We start from the raw sequence: 20,198 nt of genomic DNA on the forward strand, positions 1-20,198 counted from the left end.
ATCATTTTAAAATGATCTACGGTGAATAAAGTTCTTGATTCTTGATTTAGAATGATTTCCAGGAACTGGTGTCAGCCATCCTTTAAATTTGGGCTTATTCTCCCATTTCTTCTTGTATTTTTGCGTGTAGCGCATTTTCACCATACTCGGCACAACACAGAGAAATGACTGTTAAACCGAATTCCAGAATTTGTAAGATCATAACATATTGATAACTAAACGCAAGTGATAATCTGTCACAGATGGTCAATCAACCCATGATTATATTCATATACATGGAGTCTCATTCTCAGTTTGTTTGTGACCAAGTAGTGATCAGAAAACTGATGTTAAGGAGAAGACAACAATAAAAATGTAATTTATTGTGACCATTAACGATTCACTTCAAATATTTAGAAATATTCTTTTGAATATTACTCACACTTATTGACTAAGTGCTTACAGTAGTGTCTTTTTTATACTGTAAGTAGCTGCACATCACCAGTGTACATTTTGTTAGGACTGAAGTGTTATTATTGGACTGACAGTTCTCAAAAGAACTTCAACCAACATCCTGAAATGTTGTTTATTTGGTTGTTATAGATCGATGTAAACTGCAGGTACCATAGTTCTTCAAATATGTTCACATGGCAAAACAAACAATTCAGTTACCCTCATCCAAATATATACAGTAGACCTTACTGTCAAAAATGCTTAAGATAAATAATTAAATTTTACTGAAGCTGACCTAACAATCTTACCTCAGGTGTATACACATTCAGAAACAGGCAATCTTCCTGTCCTCTATCAGCTCCAGTATCCAATTGGACACACATTGAGCCAGCTGCTAAAGCATCTCTTACACCATCCCATGGTTCCTTGGCCACAGGGGGCTGGAAATATTCAATAAAATGTATTCAACAGTGCAATTAATACATATTAAGTCTCCTAAAGCATTAGGTCTGACAAGATGAAATATTAAAACAGACATTGTTTGTAAACAATAAATATACTGAAAGCATTACTAAAATATTTCATTTCAGGTCAGTACCAATGATATTTATTTTTATTTATTATATAAGCTGAAAAAAAGGAAGATGAAGTCTGATGCATTATCACAAACAGGGATTTCAACCATGACCTTGTCAAGTCAGTAAGAGTATTGTCTATGGATGGCAGAGTTCAGGGTACACATTCAACTCCAGCACACAGTTTCAGTTCATCAGGAAGTTTCAAAAGAAGTATATGCCTAGCCAGAGAGTGAAAGGTCCATTTTGGATATTACCAATATTTCAGATCCTCTGGTTCAGAGAAACACATTATAGTGACTTACATTAGGTTAACCAATGATTATTTACTATAAGTTATTTTTGTAAGTTCTAAAGGCTCTATTGAACAACTTAGTAAGACTCACTTTTTCTATAATTTTCTTATGCTAATATATTATACATACTAGTTGGCTTCTGAAACAAAGATGATTAGCTATGAACAATTGTTTTTGTACAATAAAAATTCATCCTAAATATGACACCATTTATTGACTGATTGATTTCTTTATTAATCCTGTAAACATGTCATCATTAAAAACATTGAAAAATTAACAGCTTAAAAATAATTTCTTACACAAAAATTGACAATAAATTTTCTTTTAATATAATTACATTTGTTTTTAGTCTTAAATTCATATTATTTCCATATATATTATAACACAGAACTTCTTAGATTAAGTAATTTGTTTCAATTCAGATACTTCATTATCATATAAAAATTTATTTTGTAAATATTTTTATAGTTCTCTTTTGAAAGAGCAGATAGTGTCCATGTCCTTTACAAACTGTGTTAATTTTCTATATAATTTGATGGCATGGTACAATAAACTTTTCTCAGTTCTAATTTTATTTTTCTCTCTAGACGTAAGTTATAGCTCTTTCAAGTTTCATAACCATGTACTAAATAAATTTCAACACAGCAGTCAGTATTTTCTTATGTTAAATTTGGAGTGCATAACGTACTGTAGTGATTCCATTATTAAGTATTTTTGCATTTACTTCCCACTTTAATTGATAGTCAACATGCATTCCAAGAAATTTTGTGCTTTCCTTATATTATATGAATTCATTATTTATTTTCAGTTATTAAAATTTGGTTTTTTGTTTATGAGTAACATCAGAGTGCTCATTTTCTTTGTATTAAGTGTAATTTTATTGTTTACTGCTGAGTTATATACAGTCCTAAGTGTTTCTTCAGATTTCTCTCTTAATATTTGTGGTGGCTTGTCAGTGATCAGTACATTCGAGTTATTTGCAGACAATATTTTTTGCCCATCCCTGATGTTTCGTGGGAAGCCATTAATGTAAAGTAGGAAGAGAACTGGACCTAGCAGATTACACTGTGCCACTCCTGTATTAGGGTCAGAATTACGTTTTTCAATACAGTTAGATGTACTTGCTATATGTTTAATTTTCTAGATATGATTGGACCCATTTTTCCATCCTGCCCCCTTTATTTCCAGTCCTTCTAACTTACTTAAAGTATTTTGTGATCCAAGACCAAGGAATATATCTGTCAAACAGTCCCATTTGTCCAATGCTTTTTGGACATGTTTAGTGAGGTATACTGTTGCCAGTTCAGTGTCTTTCCCTAATGGGATCCCAAATTGGTCATTGTAAAGTGGATTTTATTTACTGAAATAGCTCATAAATTCAGTCATTTAAATAGTGGCTATTATTTTTGCAAAACACAGCAAATCAAACCTGATTGAATTATTTATTTATAATGTTAAGTACTGGTGATGTTAGACTCTCGATGCAGTCCTTAATCAGACAAATTTTAGTTCATCCAAAGCTTCTGAAACTTTATTTTTCACTTTGCAAACTGTTTATAGACTTACTCCTTTACCATGTGCTGTCACAACACTGAATGCAGGATGCATTTATTTTGTTTTATAATAGAAGAGGCTGTTTGAAACTTTTCCTGAAATCTGGGTTTCCTTGCTGAACTTGCCATTCTTACTTTAGTTTATTGATATTAAGAAAGACGGATAATTTCTCAGCTTCTCAAAAAAATGCATTTATATTAATAAATTTATTGTTACCTGTGTGTTGGTACATGTTGCACAATAATGCAGGACTTGTGTCCAGTTGATCGGTGGGATAATTTTGTTTCTATCACTCTTTGAAGTACTTATGCTGCACGTATATCAAGAAGATGAACTGTAATATTGTGCTGCCATAAAAACCTTTATTTCAGACAAGTTACTGATAGCAGAAATTTACCCAAAGTTGATGAAGCTTTATGAGGAGTTTGCTTCTTTGTTCCCTATAATTAAGGAATTGGTGATGATTCAAATGTGGCTTTATTGGGCAACTCCTTGAGTATAACAAAGACATGTCTCCCTGTAAACTACACAAAAGGTTTTTGTTTGAATATTTCTAGCCAAACAAAGAATAAGAAGTGGGAAAATGAGGTACCAAATTGAGCAGCATGAAATCTAGCTTTGCAAAAGAACATTTAATTTGCTTGAAAATAATTTGGGTAATTAAGAAATATTTGAGGGAAAATTGCACTATGGATTCTTGTCCAAATTTTCATAGCCAAACAAACAGTAGGAATTGAACAAATAGAGTATCAAATAGTTTGCAATAAAAAAATTGCTTGAAAGAAATTATGGTAATTATGAAAAGTTTAGTTAGTGATTTGAGTGAACATTGAAATATTTCACAAAAAGCTGCTGCTGCTTATGTAAATGAAGTGTCAAATAGTTCATCTCTTCAAGGCTTAGCTGTTTCATGCGTTAAAAGTTGCATTTGTGTGATATTTAACTGTAAATATGGCTTCCTTTGAATCGAGTACTGAATTGAGAACATTTTTAATGGATGATACTGTGAAAGCAAATGAGGTGCCAAAAAGTTTGGCTCTTCCAGGTGTAGTTATTTTGCACTCAGGAAATTGGATTGGTATGATATTTGATTTATAAAATGGCTTGTTTCAAATCAAGTATTATATTTAATACGTTTCAAGAACAGATTTCTTAGCAAAACATGAAAAAAAAATTTTGAAAAAAAGAAAAGAAAGAAATTATTTTGTGAAGTGATATGTCTGACAAGAATTAAATTAAATAAATTAGAGAAACATTTGATGCATCTTTGAATGATTTTCAAAATCATCTACAGTAAATGAGGTGGCAATTGGGGATGCAAAATCTCTTACCTGATATTTGAAGGATTCTCTGATGAAAAATTTTTGAGACTGAAATTGTTGTAACTTCTTTACATCTTTGTAAACATATAACATAAATGTGTTAAAGCCACATAACAGCAGGCTGTACAGCCTACATAATCCACCAGACAAAATTATAGGACTCTAAGTTAAACACTAAACTTTAAATTCCAAATCAGCATCTCATTTACTGAGGGTGATTTTAAGTATCTTTCAAAGGTGCATGAAATGTTTCTCTAATCTATTTTTATTTCTTCATTTCAAACAAAACATTTCACCTTCCTTAATTTTTAAAAAGAACATTCATATGTAGCATGTCCTAAAGCTGCAACCACAGATGAAAAGCTGAAAAACTGCATAACATGCTGCTGGACAAGTAGTTATTAAGGACTATGAGACAGCTGACATGATAGGCATAGCTAAAGGAAGTATGCAGTGATCTACATTTTACATGAAGAATTAACTTCAAGAATTTATCTGATTCTGTGTACTAATCTGTAACTGTAGGTGAGACATGGATATGCCACTTCACCAGTGGAGACAGGAAAGGAAGAAAGGAAGAGGATGGTTGGAAAGCAAAGAAAAGGTGAAATCAATGCTACACAAGACTTCTACACCAGATGAGTGAAAAGTGAAAGCACAGAGGACAGTTTCCCCCCCCCCCCAATCGGAGAATTGCAGTAAAAGTTGATTACCATATTTGAAGTAATTTGTTGCTGAAACACATTTTCAGTGTAAAGTTGGTGTTATGTCAGCTGTAAATGGATATTTTTCAGGTCTTTTAGAATTGTGCACAATCTAAGGCATCAATTCCCTGATTTATTTATTCATCAATAGAATAATATACATTGTGTGGATGTAGTCATAGGTTTCTGCAATACTTCTTATTAATACAAACATTCCTCTTACAGTATTTCAGTTAGTTCCACTTTTCTAATCAAATCACAAAATTGCTACATTTGCACTGTTTATGAACATTAAGTTACTATTTATAATTATTTTAAATATTAATGATTTCATTGTGATGGTATTTAAGTACCCACATATGAGAATGTTAATTTTTGGACTAGATACCTTGTCCAAGATCTGACTGAGTTTTGATAAAATGTGCCCATAGTACCACTAGGGGACCTATAGAAACAAAATACAATTAATTTTTTTGGCATGCTCTTTTCTGATATTTAAACTGCAGATAATTCGAAATGTAAGTAAAGGAAACAAAAGAAAAATTCGGAGTAGGTATTAAAATTCATGGAGAAGAAGTAAAAACTTTGAGGTTCGCCAATGACATTGTAATTCTGTCAGAGATAGCAAAGGACTTGGAAGAGCAGTTGAACGGAATGGACAGTGTCGTGAAAGGAGGATATAATATGAACATCAACAAAAGCAAAACGAGGATAATGTAATGTAGTCAAATTAAATCGGGTGATGCTGAGGGGATTAGATTAGGAAATGAGACACTTAAAGTAGTAAAGGAGTTTCACTATTTAGGGAGTAAAATAACTGATGATGGTCGAAGTAGAGAGGATATAAAATGTAGACTGGCAATGGTAAGGAAATCGTTTCTGAAGAAGAGAAATTTGTTAACATCGAGTATAGATTTAAGTGTCAGGAAGTCGTTTCTGAAAGTATTTGTATGGAGTGTAGCCATGTATGGAAGTGAAACATGGACGATAACCAGTTTGGACAAGAAGAGAATAGAAGCTTTAGAAATGTGGTGCTGCAGAAGAATGCTGAAGATAAGGTGGGTAGATCACGTAACTAATGAGGAGGTATTGAATAGGATTGGGGAGAAGAGGAGCTTGTGGCACAACTTGACTAGAAGAAGGGATCGGTTGGTAGGACATGTTTTGAGGCATCAAGAGATCACAAATTTAGCATTGGAGGGCAGTGTGGAGGGTAAAAATCGTAGAGGGAGACCAAGAGATGAATACACTAAGCAGATTCAGAAGGATGTAGGTTGCAGTAGGTACTGGGAGATGAAGAGGCTTGCACAGGATAGAGTAGCTTGGAGAGCTGCATCAAACCAGTCTCAGGACTGAAGATCACAACAACAACAACAACAACAATTCGAAATGTCTGTTTTCACTTAACACTACAAGGACCTTTCTGATTTTAAATGTAATACCTATTTTCATATAACTACATGAACCCCTGCGTTTCATGAAATTTCTACTACAGGAACAGGTCAAATATGATATTAATGCAAAATATACCATTTCGTCTCCCTTAACACCAATGTTCAGTGATAAATACAATGATGCAATCCAGTTTTACAATTCTAATTCTAGTTGTTGAACTTTATTCTTTATAGGTTGTATATTTTGATGAAATACTGTTAAACATTTAGTTCCACTTATCATAGTGGTTTCCTCCTCTTTGTGCGTGAAGCTAAAAAATCCTTCAGATGGAATGGTGGCACTATTTTTTACCTGCTTGTTACACAACACATTTCACTTGCAGTTGCTTTCTTTTTTTCTTTTGGTGGTGTTTCTGTGTCACCTACTGCTATTGTTGCTATGAGTGCAGATGGATTACAGTTGTTTCCTCTTCTTCTGCTGGTGAAGCTTCATTGTGCTCAGCTGTTATTGTAGTTGTTGTGAGCGTAGATGGATACACAATGACAGTTTCCTCATCCTCTGGATAACTGGTAAAGAAGGACTCTCCCAGCCTTTGACAACCCTGGCTGTGTACAATGCTTTGCATGCCTTTTTTTCTTATGGCAATGGGACAGTGTCACAGTTCTCTTTTCCATGATGAACACTTTCCAGGAACACTTCAATTCTCTGACTGAGCAATGAAATGAAATGAAATGTCGTGTGGCTAGGGCCTCCCATCGGGTAGACTGTTCACCTGGTGCAGGTCTTTCGATTTGACGCCACTTCGGCGACCTGCGCGTCAATGGGAATGAAATGATGATGATTAGGACAACACAACACCCAGTCCCTGAGCGGAAAAAATCTCCGACCCAATGATTTGCCTCTTTTATTCAAATTCACCCCATGTGCTGTAAAGTGCTTTCTTTCCAGGTCATCTATGCTGAGAAAAGAAGCATTTGGCAAATCTGTCTGTATGTCATGCTGGCCTTTTGGATCTCTTTGTTTATAACAGAATATGCTGTAAGGTCATGCCTATGTGACATGCCTATCACAATCACCTTTTGATCGTCAATTTTACTCAATGCATCTCTTAGAACTGTCGTTGCAATTTTGAGTTTGTTTTTGTACAGAACATTAGTGCCACCTAGAATTACGAGAATGGGGAAATGTTGGACAAAGTGTACTGACCTCAAAACAGGATACTTTTTGAAAATTACAAATATATGCTCACCTCAAGAAACAGCCATTCAGTGCAAACAAAATGACTTCTCTTCTTCTTTCTATAGCTAGTATGTGATTCCAAGCATTGAAAATATATGACATCTCCTGAAGATTCAATTGCATTGTTACATTGCCCATTAGCTTCTTTAAGTGTTATGCATTAAATTGATTTTGTAATATTTAATAGACATAAGTGCCAATAGTGTTGAGAAATGTATGACATTAGAGAGCTCCAAATCATGTGATTACAAGTTACCTGAGGGTTAATCATAAATTTTTAATTATCCCTCCTAAAGAAATTTATGCAATTAATATTTTATAGGGTTCCAAATAAGCGACTGTAGTCCCAATAAACAAGATGATAGAGGAAAAAGCCAAAAATCAGTCATCGATCAGTTTTCAACATCTTACTTGACATTTTGACTATGAGAAAACTTGCTGCCCACAGGTTTCTGTGGTTGCTCACACACATTGAAAAAGCTTGCCAACTTGCAGTGTGCAAAATGTTGCAGCTGTGTCAGGCCAATCCAGATGCTTTCTTTAGCTGCCTCATCACCATGGATGAATACTGGGTGTACTACTACAACCTCAAGAAAAGGAGCAAAGCAACTATGGAAACATTTGGATTCACCTCAGCAAAAAAGGCAAAGACCCTACCAACGCTGGATGGATATCGTGGTATGGTGCTACTAATAGGTCATGCTCATGAAGGAAAACCAATGCAATAGCATATGACTGAAATCTCCTTATGTGGCTAGTGGGGGCTGATAATATGAAAATCATGGGAAGCTGTCCAAGGGACTGTTTTTGCTCCAGGTTGCCCCAGCTCAGTCTGCACAAGGCACATTCACACATGCTCCTTCTTCGTGATATAAAATTTTGTCTCATCCCTCTGTTCTCCTTAAACGGCACTTAGTGACTTCTTCTTTCCTTCTTCTTCTTTCTTAAATGTTTCTCCTTATGCAAGGTGTTCACCAAGCTTCTTTAAGTCTTCTCTTTTCTCCCACACTCTAGCGTCCAGCATTTCCTCTCATTTTAGTCATCTCTGATTCACATCATCCTTCAGCTGGTCTCCCCATCTCATTTGTGGTCTTCTAATTGGTCTTCTTCCATATTCTGTTCATTCAGTAGCTCTTTTTTATAGTCTTTCTTTGTCTATCTTTTAATATGGCCAAATCATTTCACCCTATTTTTCCCCATAGATTCCTTTAGGGGGTCGATCTGAAGTGTATTTTGTATTGTTTCATTTCCGATCCTATAATTTCTCATCTTTCCCTGGATCCCTCATAGAAAGTGCATCTTTGTTGCTTGTATTCTACTCTGTTCCTTCTTCATCCAGGTCCAACATTTTGAGCCATAGGTCAAAATTGGCAGATAATATGACTGACATATCATGCTCTTTGTTTTGGCAGGTATTTTCCAATTCATGATTAATTCTAATACACAGTAACAAATTTTTAATAATGTTCTATTCTCTCCAAAGTCATTAGGAAGTTACCAAATGTGAACGGGAGGAAAATTACATGAGGAAGATGGACAATGGAGACAGTACATTGAATAAAAAGTCCAAATGACTATCCAAGAATGAAAAGCAAATGTGTGGCAAGTCCCACAAGCAAAACAATGATGTATAGTGATAACAATGCAAGGGCACTGCAAGATCACAGCTGAAGACAGAACTGCAGTGCTAGCTTTAAAGAGTGATGTAAGCACTGATAGGCCAGCAAGGTGGGCATTCTTCTGTGGCCAGTGCTGCAATGGCTATAGCAGTGCTTGCAGATGTAGCAGTGCCATTTACTAGCTGTCATTACAGTTCATGTCACCCAGTGGGCTTTCAAAACCCCTGGGGCAGGGTACCAGACAGCTCCCTCCTGAAATGGTCATGTAGGGGAAGAAACGACTTGGGAAATGCTGTGAACATGTGGCACAATTGGTGTTGCAGCACTGAAGCCCTCTGGCAGGTGGGAGGAGCTGGAGATGTCCAGCAATTATGTGTTGCAGCAGCATGGGTGACATCAGATGAGGGTACAGTGGCTGCAGTGAGGCCTTGACCTTCATGTTTCCATCCATGTAAACTGCCACTGGTAATCTGAGGTGCAAGTGTAAGTCATGCGGTCATGGGACTGGCAAGGGAGGGCTTCCTAAGTCTCATTCAGCAACTAATGGAGATGCAGTTGATAGGTCTGGATGGAGTTGGTTGTACAAAAAAGTGCTCCAAACCCCTCAAAGTGCCAACCATCATGAGGCATTGCCAATGGTTGTTAACCATCATAGCCAGCATCCATGCAACATTTACCTCATTTGAGTGTGTCCACACTGCTGTGCTCAAAGTATAGTGCCCTATGTACCAGATGCAGAATTTCTGTGGCTGTGGGGCTGCGAGATAGAGGAGAGTATTCAGTTGCCATCCACAGAGGACCTCTGCTGAGCTACAATCATGAATGGGGAGTGGTCCTATACATGCTCAGGAATGTCATGAGTGCAACCACAGTGGTGATGGTTTCCACTGCTTTTAATATTTGCTGTTTAATGCTCACACCATATACTCTGCCTCACTATTGGAGAGCCTCACTATTGGAGATTGGGTGAAACAGCAGACTAAAGAGGTATTTGCTGCCATTTGAAATGCAGAATTGGTTGAAGGCTGTCACCATTAATTGAGGACCATTATCGGTCGCAGTGGTGCAGGGAAGTGCTTCTATGATGATAATCTGGGTAACTGTGCACCTGCTATGGTGGATACCATGCTGACCACGTATGACCAGTTAGAGTAGGCATCTATGACAGTGAGCCACTTGGAATCCAGAAAGAGGACTGCGAAATTTAAATTAATGTGGTCCCAGTGGTGATGAGGGATTGGCTGGGGGACAAAAGATTGAGGTGGAGTAGTAGTGTGCCGGGTGACATCAAAACAGCTGCATACCAAGTCCTCCACGTCCTTGTTCAGTCCTGGCCAGTATGTACGTTGACACATGAGACCCTTAATCTGTGACATACCCCACTGCCTGCAACGAAGGAGTAGTAAACCTTGAGGCTACATAGGGTGGCCAGGCTGATGTCACAGCATTTGCATCAGTGCTGAGCAGGAGAACATCAGTGATGATGAAAACCAGTGAGAGAGGGGATTCCGTTCCTGGAGCTCCAGGTTGGTTAGGTTTGGGGGATTAAAGGGACCAGACTGCCATGGTCATCGGTCTGGAGCTCCAGACTGGCACTCTTAGGAAAATATGAAGGCCATCCATGGAGCACATAGTGCAAGACAAGGTGTAATATAGGGTCATGGCACCAATTTGAGCAGCCATAATGGAAATCCCATCCAAGGCATCTCATCATTCCACATCTATGTGCAACTATGAGATCTTAAACTAGTTAAAGGCCAGGTCTGGTTACACAGGCAGGCAGATAGTGTATCGACATCTGAGTGTCACGCTGTGGATGGTTTAACTGTAAGAGCTGAGGTAAAATGCCTAATGCTGGAGCCATTGTATTGTCCGCTCCAAAAATTGGGACTTGTCCCAAAGAGCACTACCAATGGGCTGTGGACTGTAATAAGTGTAAACTTGGCCCAAAATGGCTAAATATGGAATTTCTTAATTGCAAAGATAATCATCAAAGCTTCTTTCTCTATCTCATTCTTTTGAGTGGGTGTCAGTGTCTTTGACCTTTAGGCAGTCTGTTCCTCAGTACTGTCATTGTTCCTATGTCCAGCACTCCACTGCACCAGAGTCGTATGGAGAGATATCTTCAGCTAAAACCAATTGACATGATGGGGAAAAGGGTGTAAGGCAGCAGATGCTGCAGCAGGTGCTTCAGCTATGTAAAAACATGCTCACAGACAGTTGTCCACCTGTAGTGAATGCCTTTCTTCTATGATTTGTTTAACAGCAGCATAATCTGAGCCACTTGTGGGAAGAAACTTATGATAATAATCCATCTTCCTCAAACAACCCTGCAGTTCCTGTAACTTTCTGGGGTGTCAATAACCATGACAATGTGGCCAGGGGGTTATATCCCTTCTTTGTTGAGCAAGTGTCCAAGGTATTCTACTTGTTTCTGGAAAAACTGACATTTGTGTAAGTGGCACTTGAGCCATCCATCAAGCATGGTGGTAAATAGGTTGCATAGGTCGTCCTGATGCATAGTGTCAGTGACAGTTAAGTTATCAAAGTACTGACTACAAGCAGGGATGGACATGACTAGCTGTTTCAGGGACCTCTGGAAAATTGACAGAGTGGAAGAGATCCCAAAAGGCAAGCATCTGAAGGGAGTGTTGATAACCAAGATGCTTTATGGCTTCTCATCTAGCAGAATCTGCAAATATGTGCCAGCCTAATCAGTCTCAGAAAAATATTCACCACCAGCCAGTGTTGTGAGGAGGTCCTCAATACATGATGTAGGTAGGTTTCCACTTGTGCTGAGCCTAGAGTGTGCCACAGATTTCCAGGCTCATATCTGCTTGTGTTCAGATGCACACCCTGTTTCTATCTCACATGACCCCTTCCCATCTCCCTACAGATGGTCATTAAGCAGGAACTCGATTGCTTTCACAAGACTGGAATGACTGAACCTGTTAAAACTGGCAGTTGGGCTACACCCCTGGCAGTAGCCGAGAAACCCAGACTTTCACTCCAGCTACATTGAGACATTAAAGAATCACTTGAAGTTCATGCACCTTCCCTTGAAACATGTGGGAAACTGGGTCTGATTGTTCTGACAGTTTATGGCAGATAATTTGGGACTGGCCATTTTGCCGCAATGGGTGCAGTGTGTCCAATGATCTGGGCAGTCCAAACATGGGTGTGCTGTGAAACAATCATGAGATGAAGGAAGATCCCACTGCCCACACTGATAGGGTATGGATGACTGATCAGAGGCCATTCCCAAAGAATGAGCAATTTTCAAAATATTGCCCAAGGTAGGGTTGTCCAACTTGAGAGCAGCAGTGCATGTTTCCAGATCAGGAGCCAACTGGACAGCTATGTCACAGATCAAAGAGTTTGCATATGAGATTTCACAAGGTAAGTTCACACTAATGAAACCAAAATGGTGACTCAGCCCTTGCAAATTAATCATCCATGAGTAATACAACTGGTCAGATTGCTGATTCTACAAGGATCTTTCTTATGCCTTTACTTGCATGGTTTCTTGTTGACAATATATTATATTTTGTGCAATGATGTTGTGTCAGGTGATATAACTGAACCTGTGCAACATTTTGTTGGAGCAGATGCTTCGATTCCCCCCCCCCCCCCCCCCCCTTGTCAGTCCATGAAGATGAATGCCTCGACAATATGCTGCCGATAAGGTTGCACTACTGGTCAGAGGATGGCATTCACGTATCATACAGCCATTACAGCACCTTCCATGACCACCAACTACATCTGTCAGCCCCACATAATGCCACCCCAAAACAGCAGGGAACCTCGACCTTGCTGCAGTTGCTGGACAGTGTGTCTAAGGCATTTAGCCTGACCAGGTTGCCTCCAAACATGTCTCTGATGATTGTCTAGTTGAAAACATATGCAACACTCATCAGTGAACAGAACGTGATGCCAATCCTGAGCAGTCCATTCGGGATGTTGTTGGGCCCATCTGTTCTCCACTGCATGGTGTCATGGTTGAACAGATGGATCTCACCATGGATGTTGGGAGTGAAGTTGCGCATCATGTAGCCTATTGCACACAGTTTGATTCGTAACACAACATCCTGTGACTGCACAAAAAGCATTACTCAAGATGGTGGCACTGCTGTCAGGGTCCCTCTGAGCCATGATCCACAGGTAGCAGTCATCCACTGCAGTAATAGCCCTTGGGATGCCTGAATGAGGCATGTCATTGACAGTTCCTGTCTCTCTGTGCCTCTTCCATGACCGAACAACATCGCTTTGGTTCACTCCAAGATGCCTGGAAACTTCCCTTGTTGAGAGCCCTTCCTGGCACAAAGTAACAATGCAGGCACAATTGAAACATGCTATTGACTGTCTAGGCATGGTTGAACTACAGACAACACGAGCTGTGTACCTCCTTCCTTGTGGAATCACTGGAACTGATTGGCTATCAGACCCCCTCTGTCTAATAGGTGCTGCTCATGCTTTTGGCGGGTTTAGTGATATCTCTGAACAGTGAAATGGACTGTGTCTGTGATACAGTATACATAGTCAACATTTATCATGAGGAGTTCTGGGAACAGGGGTGGTGTAAAACTTTTTTTGATGTGTGCATTATGCACCTTTTTTGATGATTACTTGAGATTATTCACAATATCAACAAGTATCAGAAAATTGGCAAAACATGTAAAAAACTGATTATTTTTTTAATTAGCAAGCATTAATTCAAATAAATATAAAAATATTAAACAGTAAATACTGTAACAGTCAGAATAAAGGAAAAAGTATGGAAATGAGCTTGAAAAGCCATTTGTTTACCTGGAAACGCAGTGTTCCAACAGGAGGCTCTGCATAGGGCACTCCTTTGAAAGTATACATAGTTTGCCCTGATACAGACTGTTCTGCCTGACCTCTAAGACTGCCAAGGGATGTTTGAACAGTGACATAGTTGCTTTGTGCCTGAAAATGTTCAACTGAAATGAAACTTAAAAGCAATGTTTTAAAGTGGTTAATTTCAAATATCAAATCTTACTAACTCTTAATGCTACCTTTGTATAGGCAATGCCTTGAATTTCCCCAATGACTCTAGTCACTCAGACATATGGATAGTTAACAGCAACTTCTTCTTTTATAATGAAATATAGAAATTAAATTCCTTATTTTAATCACATTCCTATTAATGCAAGTACTGTAAGTTAACCACTTTTCAGCTTCTCTCAACACACAGTGTTCAGATCCTGGCATATGAACATCTATTATAGCATGAAGAATGTAATAAAAGCTTTTCTAAAACTAATTACAGACAGTAGTTTAAAATAACCATGAACTTAAAAACAACCAAATAAACATACTAATAACTGTGTGCTAATTGTGTAAAAGAAAAGAAATTGGTTGGATTTGCAGGGACAAAGGAACATTGAAAAGCTATATCAGAAAAAAACAATGGAGCAACAGAGATGCAAAATCTTCTACTACATGTTGATTTTGAAAAGACACAGCTCTAAAACTCTTTGACAATCTACTCATTGAATCAAAGTGTCTGACATACAACCATGGTGCTGTATTTTGGTGGTACTCAACAAGTTCCCATCTGCCAAAAAGCAAATACAAATCCCTTTAGCATTATGGTCCTTTCGTTATTTGAAAGTTAGAAATTGGATGTCACTTCTAGTGTCTCAGTTACTTCAAATTCATTTTCAAAACTTCTGTTTATTAATTAAGCATATCATTGCAACTGTGGTAAACTACAATAGATTCAAAACTGTCACTTAAAAATGAATATACAGAGCAGAACAGACACTGTACTTTTCCATACTTTCCTGTACAGCTGATTGCTTCAAATGTTTCTGTTTATTTCTTCAAGGAGTAAGTAAGTTTTTATAGATTTGGCCTTGATAAAAAGCAAAATTTTCATTTTTTTCTTCAACGAATCATCTTTTCTCAAGTTTCACCATTATTAATAACTTTTCTTTTAATTTTCTTGTAGTATATATTGTTTTTCATGTTGCTGTCTGTCCTCTACAGTACAGTTAATATTTCATAGTTTGTCACCTGTCATTTTTGTAGTTCACACATTGCCAACACTGTATCAACTGCGTTCATAACACAGACTGATCACTGTTTAAGATACATTTAACTTCTTAAACAATGGAAAATCCAGGATAGAATGTAACAATATCATGAGAAGGAAAGTTGATACTCACCATATAGCGGAGACACTGAGTCGCAGATAGGCACAACAAAAAGACTCTCCCAATTACAGATTTCGGCCATTAAGGCCTTTGTCAACAATAGACTCACATATGCATGCACACACACACACACACACACACACACACACACACACACACACACACGCGCAAATGCAATGTGTGTGTGTGAGTTACGTTTGTGTGATCATGGCATTTGTGTCAATGTGTGTGTGTGTGTGTGTGTGTGTGTGCTCTTGTGTGTGTCTATTGTTGAAGAAGGCCTTACTGGCCAAAAATCCATAATTGTGAGAGTCTTTTTGTTGTGCCTGTCTGCGACTCAGTATCTCCTCTATATAGTGAGTAGCAACTTTTCTTCTCATGATATTATTATTTAACTTTTTAACTTACATTTAATTTCTTAACTCCTCTGCCATTAAAATAATTCTTGTTTATGACACACTTAGCTGTTCTGCTGTTAATTGTATCTACAGCATACACTGTATGATCTTTCATGATACATTTAAGAGCTCTCCCAGTGTTCCCACAATATGGGAACAACAAAAATTGCAAATGACTACTGTACTGCAGAAGACCGACAGTGACACAAGTAGCAACAAAAGTTATTAATACAAATAAAAGAAAACATACTGCTGCAGAAACACCATCAAAACATGTATGAAAGAAGAAAAGACAAGTAATTTTGTGGCGTAACTTTCCAAAATGTATTTCACTTTAAAGCAAACATGGATGCAAAATGTGAGCCTTTACAAAGAAAACCACCTTTGTATGAAGACCCTTATAAAGCTTTGAAGCTTCTTGTGCTACATATTTTTAACTATCAAGATCCCCAGAAAAGCTATAATTTTAATCTGCACAAGAAACTTTCAAATTGTATTATTAGCACAGAAAAGACCCCATTATTCATAAATAAATTAAAAAATTGTTTAGAGACATTGTTTCAATGCAATATTAAAGAATATTTGGAGCTAGACATTAGCACTTCAACAATATTTTTAAAAAATCTATTCAGTTCATAAATCAAATTACACACAGGTATTTCCTTTTTTTGGAAGGTGGAGGTGGGGGATTGGGGCTGGGATGGGGTAATTGGGGGTGAGGTGGCAGGGGGGGGGGGGGGTGGAGATATAGCTGAAACAAATTTTCCCAAGATCATATCGCACAAGTATTACTTCCCAGAGACATAGTCCAAGATTAGTGTGCAATTTTAACAAATAAAGATTGTGGAAAAGTAACTTAAGAAATATTTATAAGTATAAACCTATCTGCCACAATATCTAGTGACTGAATCTTCTGCTGGCCTAAATTTCTAATTCAAGATACAGGCATATACATCACAGTAACATTTTACATCTGTCCTGTATTCAGAAAAGATTGTTTAATGGAAGACTAACTTACCACACAATACTGAATTAAGAAAATTATTGCAAAACAGTTTTGTAAATTGGATCTCATGTTATCCAGTAATATAAGGCACTAGGACTGTGTACTTGATTCCCTAGACATTAAAAAACCATTTGGTTGCATATTTATAGATTGAGGTGTTTTTTTATCTATCATTAACACTTTATCAGCAGTTAAGTGTGATAAAATTTCATATCAGACTCATACAGAAACAAACAAACTCATTTGCGAGCTTCATGATTTTAAAGTACTTACATCTTAATCTGATAGCTGTATCTTAAAAACTCTTGTTTGTGCCTCACTCACTTAGATAATAAGTGAAAGGATCACACCTACCAGCAGAGTAATCCAAAATATATTACAACTCCTGCACTCATTTTGAAAACTATAAAAATTCAAAAGAGATTGAACAACTGATGTTAAATTTACACAGTAAAATATTTTCATGATCCGATAGTCACACCATAGTGTCATAAACCAATAGCATAAAAGTGTACTTTATTACCCTAAACATTTTTCATGGAATTCATTTTATCCAGTAGTTTCTGGCTAGTTATTATGATACCAAAAAGCATCCAAAATTGTATATTACCAGAGAGCACTGAGTAACTGATACCAAAAAACCACTGAATAATAAATTTATTTCACATAATTGATGTTTTTAAAGATATTTGCAACAGATGAATGAATCCTACCTGTGAACATCCAGTCCTCAAAAATAGCAGAAACTCCCTTCATACTAATCAGTAGATACTTTTACATCAACTGTTTAATATTCTATTCTATATGAACTGTTCAGCATTTTTTTGAAAATGCTGACAATGAAGAAGCAAAGTCTGTCAACTTACACAGCACGATTTTGTTAATTTCTATCAAATGTAGTGATTAAGCTATAGATTTATATTGAATGAAAATCAAAGTTCAGTATTGAAATGGTTCTACACAACTTTCCTTTGCATGATATGAAATGTGTTTCTGGATGAAATTTTGAAATAGTGGAGTATTATTCCTGGTCATTTGTCATGACTATTGCATAAGTTTAGGAAATTCCACGGTCAGACTCTACCAACTTACAATACAGAAATATGTACAAATAGGAACAGATGTATAATGAAACACAAATGCAGTATCAACATATATAAGTTTATTATAATAGAAGGAAACATTCCACGTGGGAAAAATTATATATAAAAACAAAGATGAGGTGACTTACCGAACGAAAGCGCTGGCAGGTCGATAGACACACAAACAAACACAAACATACACACAAAATTCAAGCTTTCGCAACAAACTGTTGCCTCATCAGGAAAGAGGGAAGGAGAGGGGAAGACGAAAGGAAGTGGGTTTTAAGGGAGAGGGTAAGGAGTCATTCCAATCCCGGGAGCGGAAAGACTTACCTTAGGGGGAAAAAAGGACAGGTATACACTCGCACACACGCACATATCCATGTGGTCTTTAAATATGTCTGCTTGTGTCTGTATGTGTGGATGGATATGTGCATGTGTGCGAGTGTATACCTGTCCTTTTTTCCCCCTAAGATAAGTCTTTCCGCTCCCGGGATTGGAATGACTCCTTACCCTCTCCCTCAAAACCCACTTCCTTTCGTCTTCCCTTCTCCTTCCCTCTTTCCTGATGAGGCAACAGTTTGTTGCGAAAGCTTGAATTTTGTGTGTATGTTTGTGTTTGTTTGTGTGTCTATCGACCTGCCAGCATATATAAGTTTAGTGTACTAAAAAGGCTTTTAATGCTTAACGTAAAGTGCTAGCTACTTAAATTAAGAAAAAATTTAATAACTTGTGATTTAACAGCACTATCTGGTTTGGTTGTTTGTTCTAGCTGTTGCAAATGTACTCATCTAGATAGCTGTGTGCATTAAAGCACTGCTTCTGGGATGGGGAGATGCACTGGCCCTGCACCAAATCTGACCAGTGGATTAACAATGAAGGTTGGTGTTTCAGCCATCCTGGATGTGGTTTTAGGAGCTTTCCCACATCCCTGTAGCTGAAAACTAGGCTGATTCCCAAGCCCCACATCAATTACAAACATTTCAAAAACCTTTGGTCACTTTCAGATGCATAACACCACACACAGACATTTGGGGTATACAAGTTCCATAACAGAATAACAACAGGCAGGGAATCTGGTTATCCTTTCAAATAACCATGGCAAAACCATAAATAACCATGCTGAGCTTAGGATGGTGTAGAGCAAAGAGACAAGAAAAAGAAGAAGATGAAGAAGTTCTAGATATTTCAAATTTCCATTGTGCTGTCAATGTGGGAAAAAAAACTGAAAACAGAGACTGCAGCCATAATGATTTTTCTTCAGAAGGTAACACATCATGTAATTTGAGTGCCAACACTGGATAGCTGCCACATGATTTTGATATCTTATAGTTTCTGATGTCTCTATTCTCCTTTTTTGATTATTATAACTTTGAATGTTTTGTCTCATATAAAACATTTTCTGATTTTCCTAAATATAACTGTGGAAGTTGAAGGCATATTGACTGAAGACTATCATTACTCCTAGTTAGATGAAGAGAAGATGTTTTGTTGTTCAGGACAACACAGATGGTCCGTGGTGTAAAAGAGCTCAACAATGAACCTTGATCTCCCCAACTCACATACTTAAATACACTTTCAAACAATTACCCCTTTGTTAATTTTACAGTTTTCAGTAAATGCAGTTGAATACTATTTCATCAAGTCAATTTCATATTTGTACAGAAACAGTATAAAATTTTATTATTTGTGTCACATGTTCATATTAGCCAGAAAAATGATAACTTTTGAATTTACATCTGATATGTAATAAACAATGATTTTGACAATTTTATTAATTACACAACAGCAAAATTAAGCGTTGTTCATACTATATTTTCCTCAAACATTTATTAGAGCTTTCAGTTAATGTCTACAATAATACTGTATTTTACACATAAAGCATCTTTCGATGATTTGTTAATGTGTACTGCGCTTTGTTAAACTCACATGATTACATCAAATATCAGTGAACTTTGATTCACACATTGCTTGTGGAAAATAGCAGTCTTCACATGTTTACAATACATATTACCATAACATCAAGTAAAATAGGACACCTTTTTTTCATCTAATGTTTTTTTTTACAATTTAACTCAAGTATACCTATCAAATTTTATGTCCAAAATTCTGCTGACTTAGTAGTTTGTACATTTTGTGAACATTTTCAGTTTAGCTCTGCATGTGACAGCCTTTTAAAATTAAAATTCAAGTATTCCTATGTTACCCCTACAGAAAGCGGTTACGTAGGACATTTTACAAAAAGAAGTTTTTTACAACGGAGGGGTTATGAAAGCTATTCAAAATCACATAATTTGGAAGAAAATAGAATTTTGTTTGATTTTAACACCAAGCGTTGGTCATAATTTTAAATTTACATTGATGAAAAACTGAAGTGGATCATAGTTCAAACTGAAA

At 37.0% G+C, this 20,198-nt stretch overlaps 1 protein-coding gene across 1 annotated transcript in view; it reads right to left on the bottom strand.

Moving 5' to 3' along the window:
• The window catches only part of LOC124622500 (esterase FE4-like), a 112,665-nt gene extending 95,816 nt beyond the window's left edge, over nucleotides 1-16,849 (bottom strand). Inside the window, exons 1-3 of the mRNA XM_047148222.1 lie at nucleotides 16,732-16,849; nucleotides 13,943-14,083; nucleotides 741-872 (exon numbers count right to left, since the gene is read on the bottom strand). Coding sequence (XP_047004178.1) covers nucleotides 741-872; nucleotides 13,943-14,083; nucleotides 16,732-16,788 — 330 coding nt within the window. The 5' untranslated portion in view covers nucleotides 16,789-16,849. The remainder of the gene's footprint in view (nucleotides 1-740; nucleotides 873-13,942; nucleotides 14,084-16,731) is intronic.
• Nucleotides 16,850-20,198: the final 3,349 nt, after the last annotated feature.

This window comes from Schistocerca americana, chromosome 1 (genome assembly GCF_021461395.2).
Source record: "Schistocerca americana isolate TAMUIC-IGC-003095 chromosome 1, iqSchAmer2.1, whole genome shotgun sequence".
Classification (NCBI taxonomy): domain Eukaryota; kingdom Metazoa; phylum Arthropoda; class Insecta; order Orthoptera; family Acrididae; genus Schistocerca; species Schistocerca americana.